A 16769-nucleotide genomic window follows, 5' to 3' on the forward strand; every position below is an offset into this window, starting at 1 on the left:
TATCTTCCTAGAAACCAGAATGTTTGTTTCCATCATAATTCCTTTTAAAAATATTCAAATCTATCATGTGAACTTTGGTTTTGCATTTACAGCTGAATTCCAAAGCAGATTGCTCTGTATTCTCTAGAGTTCCCGTCTCTCTGCATGTCCTGGCTTTTAAAGGTATACAGTCTGCGAATGTAAATGTGGATTTACATCCCCTTTTATTCACAAGAATTTGCTGTGACAGGTAGGATTTTGTGGTTGAATCACCCTGGAAAAGCCCTGAAGAGCGCCTCTGTCAATCCGGAGCGGCTTGGGAGATCACGGAGGGAGGGTCCCAGGCCCCGTGGGGCCGGGCAGGGAGTTGTCCCTGCACAGGCGGCTGGAAGAAGGCGGGAGCGCACTGGCTTTCGGTCACTTTGATCGCACACTGATGAGACAAGACAGACCAGTGGCCGCTCTTTGCTCCACCTGTCAGCCTCGCTGGCGTGTCGCTCGATCTCTGAGGTTTAAAGGGAATCGCGGGGCTCTGGCCGCGGGCAGTGTCATACCTGCCGGAGGTCCTGGTGACTCTGCGTGACCAGGAACGCCGGCCTCCTGGGTCCATGTTCCCTTCCACAGCCTCCTCCATAGCCTCCCCCGTCTCCCTGCCACTCACACCCCATGTGGTGAGGCAGCCGCCTCCGTCTGCCGGCATGTCCCCTCGCCCTCCCTGCCTTGACCGCCAGCGCCGCCATTCCTTCCCGTGGCCTTCCCTGGCCCCCGAGTCCAGGCGCCCACTGCACAGGGCCAGGCACGTACCACGCGGAGCCCAGGCACTCACCACGTGGCAGGTTGGAACACAGATCTGACGGACTGCCGGGTGGACAGCAGGTTGGAGCACGGGTCTGATGGACCGCCGGGTGGACAGTGGAGCTCCCTCTCTGTTGTGATGGGGAAGCCGACTTGGTCACGTGCTCATTTCAGCTGCCCTGCCTCTCCCGGTGGCGTTTCCGTCACCTCCCAGGTAAACCGTGGCCGTGAACCTCGTCTCCCTGTCTGCGTGTCCGGGAGGCCGACCCAGCACTCTGCGCCCGCAGACTCTGAGCACCTGTGCCTACCTGTGCTTGGGATGAATGCCTTTCCGCCCCAGGCCCCACCTCACCTGGTGGCGAGTCTGCGTGTCCTTCGAGACCCCTCCCCGAGGTCACCACCTGCTCCAGAGCGTGCGTGCGGGCATCCTGGTGGGTCAGCCGGGCACCACATGTAACAGGGAGGGCTGTGGGGACAGGCCTGGGCTCACGCTCTCCCAGCACCACCCACTGGCTCGAACGAGGCCCCCTGCCGCTGTTGGTCTCAGTTTCCACATCTGTAAAACGTAGACAAGGTAGGAGATCGTACCGCTTCCTACCGTGAGCAGTAAAAGGCAGTGCTGGTCACAGAAGCACTAAAACGGCGGCGTTGTTAGTTGGCGGTGCAACTCTGTCACAGCACGGGGGACGCTGGTGGTTTACCAGCAGGTGGTCACATGGCACACGTTTTCCACAAGTAGCTTCTCTGAAAGCAGGATGTGTCTCACAATCCACGGAAGCGTTTTCTCCTCTCTTGGTCGTAAATAAGACAGCAAAGCCTCTTACCCACGAATGCAACGTCTCAGACGCGGTGAGACCTATTGCGCCCATCTTCCGGTCCCGACCGGCAGACCGACGCTTTCTCCTGTCACCACCGTTCACGCGCTTGCCCTGCTCCAGTGAGCGCCGGTGTCCTGGCACGCCGGCTCCCGCTGCGCTCACACACGGGTTGGGGAGGGTGGGTGCAGTAGAGAGCGGTCTCTGTGTTGCACACGCAGATCGTCCAGGAACTCCAATACCGTAACTGTCGTCAGAATCACAAATCACACGTAACGTCTCTTGGCTGATAACAGTACCACAATCGCGAAGTTCTACCTGTACCGAACTGAGAGCGAGCCCCTCTCAAATGTCCGAACCCCAACATAAAATCTTCCCTTCCCCTGCTCCTCCCTTCCTCCTGTCTTTCTCTTCCTTCCTTTCCTCCACTTCCATTTATCGAGTCTCCATCTCTGACACCGTACGGAGCACCGGGGACAGAGGGGTGGAGAGGTAGCCATGCTCCCAGGCATCAGGGATTCTCGTGCAGGAGGCAGCCCCTTCACGAGGCTGTCACAACTCAGCACAGTGAGTGCGAGGCTGTGGGGAGGGGCGCCCTGACCCTCACATGGCAGGTGCAGGGGGCAGAGGCTGTCTTGGCATGTGGCCAGAACAGAATCCTACAGTGAGCCGAACCCTCTCGCGCTGCCCTATAACTCATTCCCTTTGGTTTAGGATAAACTCAAGATGTCTCCTTTCTGGTTTTACAGATGGCCTGTGTTAGAAGCACCCACGTTAATCATTGGTGCCCCGTCACAGCTAGAACTTCTCTGTAGCACAGGTCATGGCCGAATGAAGCTCAGAAAACAGAGCTGTTACAGAGCTGTTTCTAAAGCGAGGAAAATTCATACAAGGCGAACAACCAGCGGTGTTTGGGTCGTTTGCCCTGTGTGCGGGATTGGCGGGCTGGCCGTGACGCCCCAGGAGGGAGCAGGGAGGGTGTTCCTCTGGGGACCGTCTGTCCCCCAGGGCTCCCAGGCCCTCCTGCCCACACGCCAGCCGTTCGTGGAGGGCACAGCGTGTGCGAGCCCCTGGGCTGAAGCACTGGCGTGGGCCAAGCGCGAACAGGGAGGATTTGCCAAGATGAATAGGACACACCTGCTCCCCGAAGGGCTTCAAGGATTTAAGGTCTTTGGTAACCTCCAGCGTATCTCTCTCCAGCAGACAGTTTTTGCGTCTCCTCTGAGACCGTGCCGGGCGCTACCAAGACGGCGACGAGGAGGACGCCGTCCTTCTCCACGGAAGCTCCAGTGTGGAGGGGGGACCCTGCCCGAGGAGGTCGGGGGCACTGTGCAGAAGAAGGGTGCTAGGGCTGAGCTCACGACCGACAAGGCGTTTGCCCACAGATGCCTCCTGCATAGCAACTGGAGCCCAGGGGCTGCTCGGGTCCCCTAGTCCCCGCGGGCGGGCTCAGCCGGTTTCTCTGCTGCTGGTGTCAGGAGGCCAGCGTCAAGGCTTTGACTGGGCTGGGCTCTTTCCTGAGTGTTTTGGGAGAGGATCTACCTCCAGGCTCCCTTGGGGTGGGCAGAGTCTTGCGCGTGGGCTTGTGAGTGGCTTGTGAGACTAGCGTCCCCGCATCCTTCCTGGCTGTTGCTCGGGGTCACCGTTAGGCTTCAGAGCCCCTCCCCCTGGCCTGGGCCACCTTCTTCTCCACAGCCAGCAGCACAAGCCAGTTCATCTCCTCTGCCAACAGCAAGGAAGCCGCTGCTTTTAGGGGCCCCGGCGATGGGACTGGGCTCACCCAGCTAATGCAAGACCAGCTCTGTGCTCTAACATCGACGGCCTTAATCACACCGGCTGAGGCCATCTTGCCATGTAGCCCTCGTGACATGTTCTCAGGTCCTGGTGACTAGGGGGTGGACACCCTGGGGCCATTCTCCCCACTGCAATGGACAGAGACACCAGGTGTGGACGATGGTACCAGAAGGGCACCCCGTGGAGTGAGTTGGCCATTCTGGAGCTGAGAGGAAGACAGAACAGGGGGCATGCGTGGGTCTTGTGAGCCCTACTCAGGACCGGCCCTGCAGATCACACTTGGGAGCTTTGGCAGGAGAGTGTGACGAATCCTCGGTGCACACGGACCGTCTGCCACAGCTGCCTCCACGAGGCCGGAATGAGTGCTTTAAGCCCCGGACGTTTTGGAGGGTGGGGAATTTCACAGCGACTCCGGTCTTAGGCTTCCAGGGAGACTTCCCATCTCCTGGTCCGAGACTGGGCAGTGGGGGTCCCTGGGCGGATGTGGAGGACGATCGGCGTGGCCGCCATCTCTCAACCCGGGATGGCACCGTTTCCTTGATGTCTTCGTATTGTTTCGAGAGAGAGGAAAGTGTTAGTTGCCATCCCCAGTTTTATTGGCTGCAGTCGTGGCAAAGTTTTGAAATTCCGGTGTGCACCACTGTTGGCAGTGTGCCCTTTCTAGAAAGGGTCGCTACCAATTAGCTGAGTCACACACCTGCCCCTCGGAGGTTAAGTGGCCGCAAGAGTCTGTGCGCAAGACAACTCGCTCACGACAGATTTTCCCCAGTACTCAACCCACAGCCCTTCGGTTGTGAATATGCTCGCTATGCCCCCGCTTTTTCCCGTATAGCTGACTACGTACAAGAGTAGCCGGGAGTCCAGAGAAAAAGGTCTTCTGAGCACCTGTTGAGTTATGTTGATACAGAGGGTGAGCAGTGAGAGAAATCATCACGTGTACATGGTGGGGGAGGCACGACCATCGCAATTAGAAGCTGCACAGGCCTTTTCAGAGTCTTGGCCGCTGCACACCCACTCTGCTTTGCTCAGCCACCTGGAGAAGTTTCAGGAACAGGGCAAGAGTAAATGAACAAACACGCTCTGTCTGTGCCATTCCTGGCCTTCCTCGTTGTCCGCCTCTAAAACCTCCCTGGTTATCGGCTTCAGAGGAGAGAGCGCTTTGCAAGCTTTGGCCGGACGCCCTTGCAGACTGTGCCCGGGGAGCCTGACGGCCCTGCCGCTGGTGCTGCAGAGGGTGTGGGGCAAGGCGCCCATGGTAACTGTGTGGGGTCGGGAACGGCAGTGTTCGCAGATGAGCGGCCTCGGCCAGGCCTCTGATGCCCCCCGGCCTGAGAGCCATGCCTCTGCTCAGCTCCCGCCAGCTTCGGGCCACCGTGTGGAGAGCGCCCCAGGTCTCTGAGCCCGGGCTGGGTCCTTCCCTGGCACGTGGGGGAAGCCTTGCGGCGTCGCGGAGGAGACAGGGGCGACACCAGGATGCTGGCCCGGTACCTGGGGAAGGCTGTCTGGTCCTGGACACGTTGACCATTCATTTGTGTGGGTTTTTATCATCAAAGTGCACTTCCTCTTGGATGAATCTCACGGGACTTGGGCCAAGTGAAAAAAACCAGTTCCAAAGGTCACATGCTGTGTGATTCCGTTCCTGTCACATTCTTGAAATGACAGAATTATACACGGAGAACAGAGGAGTGGTTGCCGGACGCAAGGGATGGGACGTTGGGTGGCCATGATCGTGAAAGGGCAGCGTGTGGGACCCTGGGGTAACGGACCCATTCTGCCTCTTGACTGCGGATACAGAGGCCTGCACCCTGGTAACATCGTGTAGGGCTAAACCCTCACCCGCGCGTGCGCGCTCCTGCATACATGTGCAAGCAAGACTGGGGGTGGGGGGGAGGGTGGGAGGAGGCCAGGTCACCTGTGTCACTGTCAGTACCTTGGGTGTGATGTTGGACTGTAGTTTTTTGCAAGAGGTCACTGTTGGGGCGAGCTAAGTAGAGGGTGCCTGGGGTCTCTATTATTTCTCACAATGGTGTGGACTCTACAATGACCTCAAAATACGATGTTTAATTTAAAAAAGGAGAACCGTAATTAACCAGAGGCAAATGTTGACTTCTTCACTTGGTCTTTTTTTTTTTTTTTTTTCCTTTTCCCTCACGTCCCTTCCATCGGACCATGGAGGTAGATATCGACTTTAGCATTCACTGATGAATATGGGGCATGACCTACACACAAGGGCCTTGACAGGACGCTGCTCCTGCATCGTTAGAATACAAATATTGCTGCTGTCATGATTATTGATGGAGGAAATGCGGCTGAATGTGAACATTTGAGTGTATGCAGTGAAGACCGCCTTGAAAAGAGACTGTAAATCTCTGCGGTGTGTCTTTAGGCCCGGTCTACACACGACCAAAGCCCAGTAGAGGGGTCTGCGTCCTCCAGTGAGGGTGCCGCCCTGGCCTCAGCCAGAGCGGGTGTTCGGGCAGATTGGGGCCGCCTGAGTGGCCCCGGTGATTGCAGAGTTGGGGGCCACACTTTACCCTCATTGAGAAACCTTCAGTCTTTGCCCCTCGCTCACTTCTCGCAAAGGGTGTTTCCACTTCTCCTTTCCCTCTCTTAGGCTCCGCTCTGTTTCGAAGCCCCCGACAGTATAGGAGGCATGCCAAGCTGTACTGTCCACCTTCAACACAGTTACAGTGAAAATAAGCCACCCTGGGAAGACCGTGCCCAGAAATTAATTATCACGCGGCAAATGAATACTACAGCCTTTTGTTATCGTGATAATGAAATCACTACCGCCTTCATACTGGATGAATCTGGCCACACCACTGTTGAAGTTTCGCTGAATAAACCGAGAAAAATATTGCAGTGTACTCTCCAAGGAGATTCACTGTTTAATACACCCACTATTTTTTGTTGAATAAGCGAGGAGAGTATGTAGAGATATACAAGCAGCGGACTTTCCTCTGCAACTAAAGATGGATGAGGGGCCCTTTTTCTTTCTTCTCTTACCTATTATTTAGCCTTCCATTGAAGTAGTAAATCTATATTTTGGAGAAGAGAACTGCTAAGACTTTAAAGAAATATGTTAATAGGCTGTCGTGACAGAGGCCCTGACACAGGCCGGATGCCTGGCTGTGGCACTTTATTTGACATGCTTCATGCGTTGGTGCTTAGTTCAGATACTGAAGCAAACTGGCCTATAAAATACTGTGCTATAAATATAAACCTTTATGAACCTCTTGGGATCGTCCTTCTAAAACGTGAATTAAGATATTCCATGATTCAAGCCCATAAACGAAAAAGTAGCCATCACCCTGAGTAGTAATTTGCTTTCTCAAACCTTAGAATATAAATTGCCTTTGGCCTGCGCTCGCTGTGTGCACGATGGTAACTAATGAACTTTTTGGAAATACTTTTCAAAAGGAGTCCAAGCTTTTTCAGGCTATACAGGTCATCTGAAATACACCTCTTTTGCTTAGGGGTATTTCTTTTTCTTGTTTAAAGAGCCACCGTATTTTACCGCTGAGCCCGAGCGTCGGATTTTAGTGGACGTGGAAGAAACCGTGGACATCGTCTGTCGAGCAATGGGTGAGTGTGGGGAGGCTGCTCCCCACGCAGCCGTGACGCGGAGGGGCATTTTCCAGGGCGGGATCCTCATCGTTATGGGGACACACGTTGACAGTGACGTCAATCACAGGGCCTCTGGAGCAGAGCAGACCTCTGTAACTGGGCATGTGACCTTGAGGCAGGTTTTTGGCCTTGCTGAGCCTTTGCTTCCTCCCCTGCAGAGCAGAGATAGTACCTGTCACCCACAGGAGCGACAGGGAGGCCTTAACCCCATCCGTCCCGACAGAGACAGACAGTCTTGTCTTCCAGGGCTCTGATTCCACCAGCATGCCCCCCAAGACTTGGGGCAAGAACTTCTTTCTTGTCCGTGGGGTGATTGAGGCTCGCGCCTATGTGTTCTCCTTAGTAAGAGAGATGGTTTTAAATTCTTTGCACAGGAAATTCTTCCTTTTTTTTTTTTTTTTTTTTTTTTTTTTTTTTGCCTTTCCAGTTTTGGGTTGACTTTTTCTTTGTTATTCCAGTAATTTCCCCCCTCGTCCCCATGCCTTGATTATGAGCTGTCCATAGTCTCCATTGCCTGTCAGGCAGCACAAATAATTATACTAAAACCCATAACTGAGACAAGCTTTTTAAAGGCAATTTCATTAACAATAGCTATGCTAGTGCTCTGGAAACTGTCAGTGAAAAAGGACATTTTTTTAATGTTTAAACCTGTCCATCTTACGGCTGGGTATTTTATTCTAAGAGCTCGGAGAGTAAGGATTGCTCACGATTTTGTAAATCTTCAAAACAGCTTCATAAAAGAGATACTATTATCTCAGAGTACACATTTGAAAACAAGACCTTAGAAAGCGAGGGTAAGTAACGTGCTCAAGGCGCAGAGCCAGGGGGATGAAATGAGCTACTTGTAAAATCATGGCCCAGCATCTCGCATGCAGGAGCATCTCATTAAATACTGGACCACCTGCCGGGGGTCCCGTGGCAGTGGAGGCAGGATCCAAACCCAAACCCATCAGCTACCAAAGCAAGGGCTTTGGCCAGGTCTCCTGGCTTCTCCCGGAGAGCTGAGGTCCTGGGACCCAGAGCACATGTCCACCAGTCCCCAGGTCCGGGCATGTCGTTCTTCGTTTCTGAAAAGTAGTGGTGTCCTGTGAACAGCCCTGATGGTTCCTGTAGTGATCGGTGTCTGCCGTGGGCACCTCTACCCACCGTGCTTCGGCCCAGAGGGCGTTGGCTGAGGGGCTCGGTTCTCAGCCCCTGGTCAGCTCACAGCAGCCCTGCTGACAGACCTGTCCTGCTCGCGCCCTCCTCTGGTCTGGCTCTGCCCAGGCCTCCTGGGGAGGGGCAGAGGAGAGTGATGTGAGCGACATGGAAAGCTCTCCCTAGCTACGGGTTGTATTGTTCTCTCTTTTTTTATCTTTATTTTTCATTTTATTTATTTATTTTGAGAGAGAATGCACACAAGTAGGGGAGGGGCAGAGAGAGAGGGGGAGAGAGAGAGAATCCCAAGCAGGCTCCATGCTGCCATCACAGAGCCCAACGTGGGGCTCAATCCCATGAACCACGAGATCATGACCTCAGCTGAAATCAAGAGTCGGATGCTCAACTGACTGAGCGCCCCTGTTCTCTTTTTTCACATAAACCTATCTTTTTGAGGTCCACGATGTTCTGAAAGTGAAGCTATGCAGTATTTAGGGTGCTCGGATTTTAGAAGGCAGAGTCTGCAATCCTGCAGGGGATAAGATTTCCTTTTATGCCACTAAATTGCCCTAAAATAGAAAGGCACTGAGTTCCCCATATCCTAACAATTATTTTTCGATAAATGACAATCTTAAGCTCTTCCCTTGACAAGAGAATGCTTTTTTTGCGTGATTTCTACAGGGTGAACTGCTTGTTACCATACAGACTTGTAAATATGTATCGAACAGGCCTTTCAACCCTGCCATCGTATAATTTACTGCTTTCTTTTAATTTTGACAATGAAACGATAGCAGCACACAAAGTGGTTATTCTTCATGAAAGCTACATCGTGTAATTGCTATTATGAGATTTTACATGAATTGGTTATGCTTTTACCTTGAAATGGATTTTTTTTTAATTTCCTGATTTAATGAAAAGTGACAGGAAACATAATTAAGGCAAAGAACAGAATCTGAAAATACATTATCTTGAAATATTTCACAACGTTAACTTTATTTATTAAAGAAGACATCTTACACCTACATAGCATCTGAAATCAAGTGATTTTGGTGTGCTTTTCACCATGAATCACTGCCGACACGTGCTTTACTTAAATTAATTTCACGCGTAGAGAAACTGAGGTACGGAAGCAGCCTGAACATCTCTGCGCATTTCCCACGGGCCCACGGCAAGCATACGTGTGCCCGCCACGGTTCGGGATGCCGTGGTCTGGTGCCGTGGTGGAGTTTCTGTGCACAGCGTGTCGCGTCTTCCCAGCTTACCCGTGTTGGGCGGCTTGGGAGGGCCAGGGAGCGGTGGCCACCACTGTCAGTCACCCAAGCCTCCCAGGGCAGCTGCCCAGGGAAGGAACGTGGCCTCTGCCCAGTCACGGCTTGTCCCGTGCAGCGAGGCGCCGGTGGGGGGGGGGGGGGGGGTGAAGGGGGGGCACAGTGTGCGCACCCTCATCGCCTGGGCTCCGTGTGCTGAGCAGAGCCACGTGGGGGGTGAGCGGCAGGGGGCTTCGTGCTCTCGGCCAAGGACAGTCCCTTCGTGTACAACAAGGGCTCCGCCCTTGTGAGCTTGTCCTTTGTCCTCCTTGTAGACCCTTCCCAAACCCAACGGCACCCTCCATCAGACGGGCCGGCCAGATGGCACGGAGCTCCGGTCCCTCTGACCGAGGCCTGGGTTGTCTCTGTCACATCGCCAGGGTGAGGAAGGGACGCTCAGCCTCAGACTGACCCTCCCGTCCCCCGGTCAGTGTTGGCCCCGCCCAGGCTGCCATTAGCTCCCAGGGGCAAGGATGGTGCCGTCCCGGCCCCTTCTTGCCACCTGCTGGACTCACATGCATCTCAGGGGCCAAGCGACTTCTCCCCTGTGCGCAGTCGAACACCAGTTGCACCTGAGGCGCCGGGCACTGACCTCGGCCATCTCCCCTCTGCCACGGCAGGCCTCCGCTTCCATCAGGGTGACGCCCAGCTCCCTAGGCGGGGGAGGGGTGAAGACACGGGGCACGTTTTTGGCTGTTGGCTGTAGCAATAGTCATTCTAGCCCCTGTGCACCCACCACCTGCCGGGCACGAAGAGATGCGTGTGTACTGACGCCATGCGTCTTCACAGCAACATTCGGAGTTTGCGAGGGCCGCTTCCTTCCCAAGTGCGTCTCCGGCCCCCGTGACCCTACCCCCAGCCTCGAGGGGCAGCGTCAGCGCTGCGGAGCGACAGGGGCCTTTCTCCCCATCCCTTTCTGTCCAGAGGGCGGTCACAGCTGGGTTCCCTTCCCCTCCCGACCAGAGCACAAACCTGCACAGGCTCCGGGGGTCCAGAACCACCTGCAGCCCAGCATCAGTTCATTCCCACTCCTTGTGGTGCCCCTCCGTGTCCGCGTCTTCACAGAGATGAGAAAAATAACACCATACGAGTTGGACGGAGGGGCTGAGAGATGAAAAAATGCCTACCAGCCTATCGCCGTGCAGCCTTTGAGACATTTTTGCCTCAGTCCCCGTGTGTAGTGCTTGGAATTTAATTTTTCCAAACGCCTACTTCTTTCTACTCCTACACAGGGGTCCCTCTCCCCACTCTCCAGTGGTACAAGGATGCCGTCTCCATCGGCAAGCTCCACAATCCTCGATACAAAATGCTTGCGAGCGGAGGCCTGCGCATCCAGCATCTGCGTCCAGAGGACTCCGGAATCTTCCAGTGCTTTGCCAGTAACGAAGGAGGGGAGATCCAGACCTACACGTACCTGGACGTCACCAGTGAGTACTGCCCGTCGGGAAAGACAGGCCATCTGGGCTGGGCCCTCGGGCCAGGGCTTCCCAACTTTTGGCTGAGTGACATACTCGGAAGGTGGTAGCATCTGTTCAGGTCAGCGGGCAGGGCGCAGTGGCCACGGCAGGGGCCCCGTCTCAGGCAGAGAGCAGCCCGTGTGCTAAGCCCCTCGGCAGCCCCAGCAGGCTCACCCTGCCCCCACGTCCTGGTGCCCAACCTGCTCTTACACAAACCTTGATTCTTCGGCGCTCAAGCCGTCTTCTCCGCTGAGAAGTAGAAAAGAAAAATCTGCATTTTTCTGGACAGAACTGGAAGAACTATTCAGTGAATAGCTCATTCCTAATCTTTTTCTTTTGATCTCTTTCCCATTTTTTATATCCATTTTTTATTTTAGTTTTATTGAACAATTACAGTTCTTCTGTAAGTTTCTTTTATTATCCCATTAACAGAAATACTTTGGCACTCTGTCTTTGAAAAATAAAATAAAGGTAAAGGCTTTCACTGTATCTGTGGGTTTTCTTTTTCATCTCCACAGCTGTAATATTGTTCTTCTAAAATGAAGTGGAATTTAGTGATGATGGGATTATACCTTTCATGTTTGCCCTTTTGGAGGCAAAATGCTGATATGCTCAGGTGTGAGAGCCATTTGAGAAAGCAAATCGTGTCAGTATGCAGATGGCTCCTGTCTGCCAGAACGAATGAATTTAAGGAACCGTGTGTCTGTTTTGGTACGGTAGGGACCACTTCCTTGAATCTTGCCCAGGGGTCAAGTTTATCCTCTGGTTTGGACGACTGTAACAGTGGAAATAACAGTGGGTACTTAAGCCAGAAGCTGAGTTTTGATCAGTTAGGATTATTTAAAGCACATCTTAAAAGCGCCAGCCGGGAGCTTGTGGGGCTTTTCTTTTTCTTTTTTCTTAATCTGCATTTTAATTTCACTGTCAGTTTCGGGTATACGGTACATCGACTCTACGATTCTGTTCCATCCTCCGTGCTCATCACGATGAGTGTGCCCTTCATCCGTCACCTGTTTCCCCCATCCCCCGCCCCCCTCCCCTCCGGCAACCACCAGTTTGTTCTCTGTGCTTAAGAGTCTGTTTTGAATCGGTGTTTTCGTATTCTTGGGGTAACTACCCAGGAGTCGAATGACTGGATCATCGGGTAGCTCTCTTTTTAACTTTTTGAGGAACCTCCACACTGTTTGCCACAGTGGCCGCACCATTTGCATTCCCACCAGCAGTGCGAGAAGGTTCCTTTTTCTCCACATCCTTGCCAGCACTTGTTTCTTGTGTTGTTGATTTTAGCCGTTGTGACAGGTGGGAGGTGATGCCTCGTTGTAGTTTTGTTTTGCATTTCCCCGATGATCGGTGACGTTGAGCATCTTTTCATGTGTCTGTTGGCCATCTGGATGTCTTTGGAGAAATGTCTGTTCATGTCTTCTGCCCGTGTTTTTAATTGGATTATTTGTTTAATTTAATTTAATTGGATGATCTGGTTTTTTGGTGTTGAGGTGTAGAAGTTCGTTATATATTTTGGATGCTAACCAAAATATCAGTTATGTCATTTGCAAATATCTTCTCCCATCCAGTAGGTTGTCTTTTGGTTCTGTTGATTGGAGCAAACTTTTTCTGTAAAAAGCCAGGTAGTATTTTCAGCTTGGAGGGACGTGGTCTCTGTCACAGCCACTGGCTTCTGCTGTAGTGGCGTGGGAGCGGCACAGACAGTACTGAGCAAATGGACCTGGCTGTGTTTCAATAAAACTTTATTTATAGAAGCAGGCAACAGGCTGTCGTTGCCTACCTTTCTCTAGTGAGAGGCTTAGGACACATTCCTTAATTCTCAGCCTCAGTTTTATCACCAAAATGGAACCATCTCAGCCCAGTTCACAAGGTTCCTCCAAGGATCAGATGGGAAATTTAGATGAAAAGTGCTACCAAACTGGTTACCATGGCAGCTGGAGATTGAACAATAAATACACGATAATGATACTGCTACATTCTCTGTTTTGTAAGTACACGGTTTTGCAAAATAGGCTTTTATTTCCAAATTAAAACCCATTTAGTGAAAAGAAAATATAGTATGTAAAGCAATCAATATTTATTCGTTCATCTCACAAACATTTAATTTAGCATCTCTGTCAGGCACTTGGGTCTGTCAGGCTCGGGGACGGAGCTCTGAGGAAGACACGCGAGGTTCTCACCCTTCCAGGGCAGAGGTCATGAAGTGGGGAGACACGCAGGAGAAGAAGAGATCGTCTAGCCAGGGATGAGGGCCGTGAGAGGGACAACAGGCCAGGCCCATGGTGACCCGGGAGGCGCCTCTGAGGGCGCCCAGGGATCGTTCCCTGAGACGGTGCGGGAGCTGAGGCCCGAAGGTGCAAAATCTTGGGGGATGTGCGCATCATGGGGTGAGGGAGGGGACGCTGCAAATGCCTTCGAGGAACAAGCTTGGGGATACAGGAGCCAGGGGTCATGGTAGGAGGTAGGCTGGAGGGGTCAAGGGCCAAGGCCCAGCGGGAGGCTTTCCAGGGCCTCCGGCAGGGAGTGATGGGGTATCCTTCATAGCTCGCAAAGGGCACCCAAGGCTGGGTGTAGAGCGGCCAGCGCAGGGAGGAGCGGAAGGCTTGGGCCCAGGTAGGAGGCTGCTGCACTGTCCAGGTGGTGGCCCCACAGGTGCAAGGAAGCAGAGGGCTCTAGGCTACGCTTTGGGGACGGCACCCATGGCACCTATGAGGTTCGTAGGGACTCCCGCCTGGGGAAGGCAGGCCGGCAGCAGCATCCGCTTATCTCGGGAACCCCAGCCCAGGCTCCTGTGGGGCCCTCCCAGGGTTTGGGACACACAGATCCCTGCTCTTCGGCGATTTCCAGTTTAATCATTCTCCAAGTGGTACAGAGTCAGGTGAGCCCTCGCTGAAGCCGGCTTGAGCCGCCCGATTCCGGGCTCCTGAGAGCTGGAGACCCGTGCCGGCCCCCCAGGACAAGAAGGCCCCCCAGCAGTTGGGCCCACAACACTTCCTGGAAATCCTTTACCGAAGGGCTTCAAATCTGATTATTTCGTGAAAGTGTCATCTTGCGGTTAATATTTAATAGTCAAAAATTAGCTTTTTCTATTTTTGAAGAGTAACGAAGTCAAGCTTGTTAGATTTATCTAAATAAATGTCTTTCGTCTTATTACCGTTCTTCTGAAACAGCCCTTCCTGGGCCCCGGCACTTTGCCACCGCGTGTCCGTTACATCGCGGACTGGGTTTCTCTCTGGGTTGTAAACACAGATCGGCAGCTCCTGAGGGACAAGTAACTGAAGGTTATAGTCACTGCGGAAAGGTTTTCATCTTTTGTCGCTGCAGTGCTGTGTGATGAGTCCTATAAAAGTCCATATGGGCCACCCCCCGCAGGCGGGTCTGGGCTTGTCCGGGGGGCGCACCCTGAGAATGTCACTGTTCGCTCCCGCTTAGATGTCGCCCCGGCGTTCACACAGCTGCCAGTGGACACCACGGTCACCGACGGGATGACAGCCACTCTGAGGTGCGAGGTGTCCGGGGCGCCCAAGCCCGCCATCACGTGGAGGAGAGGTGGGTAACCTGCGCGGCCCCCACAGCCTGGCCACCGTGGGAAAGGAGCCCCTGGGCCAAGGCTCGTGTTCTCAGCCCCCTACCCCCACCGCCTGCCTTCAGTCAGTGAGGATGAGTAGCCGTCTGTCGAGCACGGGCTGGGTGCGGGTGCCGGGTGAGGAAGAAGGACAGTCCCCTGTAAGCTTCACAGAGCTTACGTCTCCAGGAGCAAACAGACGTTTTTCAAAATGTGTGAATAGCGCTGTGTTCTGCCCAAGCCCTTCATAGGCCACCTTAGGCGTGTGAGGGGCTGCCTGAAATATAGGTACTGGATCTGGAGAAGTGCTTCCAGGACTCAGTTTCTCCATTTATGAAGTGAAGGCAATATTCGAAATGAAGAATAATACCCTTGTCTCTTTAAGAAAGAAAGGTGCCTAGGATGCACGCCTGAAACTAACAGGATATGGACGTCATTTGTACCTGGTTTTAAAAAGGGCAGAGAGGGATGCCTCAGTGGTTCAGTCACTTCAGCATCTCACTCTTGATTTCGGCTCAAGTCATGATCTCACCATTTGCGGGATCGAGCCCCATGTTGGGCTCTGCGCTGACAGCGTGGAGTCTGCTTGGGATTCTCTCTCCCTCTCTCTCTCTCCCCCTCCCCTGTGCATTCTCTCTCTCTCTCCCTCTCTCTCTCAAAATAAACACAGACATTTAAAAAAAAAGCAGAGAAACCAAAGACTGGATTCTGCCAAGGCTCAAAGTCTGAAGCATTCATGGACAGCAAGACTCAGAAGGACCTTCCAAGATCCCTTCCCTGTGTGTAACTTAGCAGAGTGACGTCAAAGGCAGAGAGCTTTACTAAAATAGAAAAGCGGAGAGAGGGAAAGATGGTTCTAGCAAAGGCTCATCTGACACGTAACCCTCTCCATTCTACCTGTTTTCAGTCCTCATGAGGAGGGGCATCACATCATGAGCTTTCTCTGTGGTTCCCAGGCCCTTCCACACGAAGGCACACATGTCCCTCAGTGAACAGCACACACAATCCATTCTTAACAAATATATGCTGAACTGTGTGGGTTCACACAAATGAGCTGGTTACGCTCGGAGTGCCCTCCTCTGGGTGAACCTCATAGAGGCTTCTCACCTCTCCCAGCACGTGACTCCTGCACCCAGACCAGAGCTGTTAAACATGCAGGTCAGTAAGCAAGAGGGGGTTCTTCTCTTTTATGTATACATTTTTTCTCCCAATTTAGAATGTATGATAGCTTTGTATAGAAAATCTGCCGATGTATACAGGTATAAAGAAAAGTCAGAGTCAGTCACCAAAGATAACAGTCGCATACATACATGGACGTAACTGGTTTAACCCATTTTCTCAGTATTGCACAATTAAGATTTTCTTGGTCTCCGTCATCCTAAATAATGCGAAAGGAAACTGCTTTGGTTATTTTTGCACATATGGTTTCCACCTTATTATGATTATTTCAAGTTATTTTCTTGGTTTTGGTGCTGACATTCCCATTTCTCTACTTTTCTTCAGGAAAACATATTTTGGCCAGTGGCTCTGTGCGCATTCCTAGGTTTATGCTTCTGGAATCCGGGGGTCTGCAGATAACCCCCGTCTTCATCCAGGATGCTGGCAACTACACCTGCTATGCCACCAACACGGAGGGGTCCCTGAGCGCGTCTGCAGCACTGACTGTGTGGAGTAAGGACCACAGGCCACATGGAACCTTCTGTTCATCATGGCTTAATCATCATGTCAGCTGTGCTTAGGGGATGTCAATATGCCCTTGGACTCTCTAATTTAATCAAAAGATAATGATTATTTTTACAACTAATTTATAGAAATCTGTTGAGTAATTAATTTTTCAGTTTCTAAAAGAATAATTAGAAAATGTATTCAAAGATTTAATGGGACATTTCAGGAGAGATTAAAGATTGATTTTTTAAAGTCAATGGAGTAGGAAATATTATCCCAAACTAGCCCAAACAACAAAACTGATAGGTTGGTTAATTTTATAAGCATTGTGTAAGAATTAACAGTTAAGAGTCAAGAGATAACATTTTATAGAAAGTATGTTTTTTCTGTGGCATCATTTTAACCAACTAAAACACTCTTAGTATATTAAACGTGAGTGTTTTTTATATCTTAGGAGTGAATTGAAAATTTTTGATTTCTCCAGCTTTTTTTCTTTATCTGTAACACAGGTTTCTGAACTGGAGAATGATTTGTTTTCCAGACATAAGGATTCATTACCAAGTATCTCTGCCCCACCTTTAACTTCACTTGCCGGTGTACTTTTTCATCTCTGCTTCATCCATAA

At 52.0% G+C, this 16769-nt stretch overlaps 1 protein-coding gene across 1 annotated transcript in view; it reads left to right on the forward strand.

Annotated features, from left to right (window-relative positions):
- The window catches only part of SDK1 (sidekick cell adhesion molecule 1), an 888340-nt gene that overhangs the window by 649995 nt on the left and 221576 nt on the right, over positions 1–16769 (forward strand). Inside the window, exons 9-12 of the mRNA XM_045462082.1 lie at positions 6885–6968; positions 10687–10881; positions 14347–14463; positions 15983–16150. Coding sequence (XP_045318038.1) covers positions 6885–6968; positions 10687–10881; positions 14347–14463; positions 15983–16150 — 564 coding nt within the window. The remainder of the gene's footprint in view (positions 1–6884; positions 6969–10686; positions 10882–14346; positions 14464–15982; positions 16151–16769) is intronic.

Source organism: Leopardus geoffroyi, chromosome E3 (genome assembly GCF_018350155.1).
Source record: "Leopardus geoffroyi isolate Oge1 chromosome E3, O.geoffroyi_Oge1_pat1.0, whole genome shotgun sequence".
NCBI lineage: Eukaryota > Metazoa > Chordata > Mammalia > Carnivora > Felidae > Leopardus > Leopardus geoffroyi.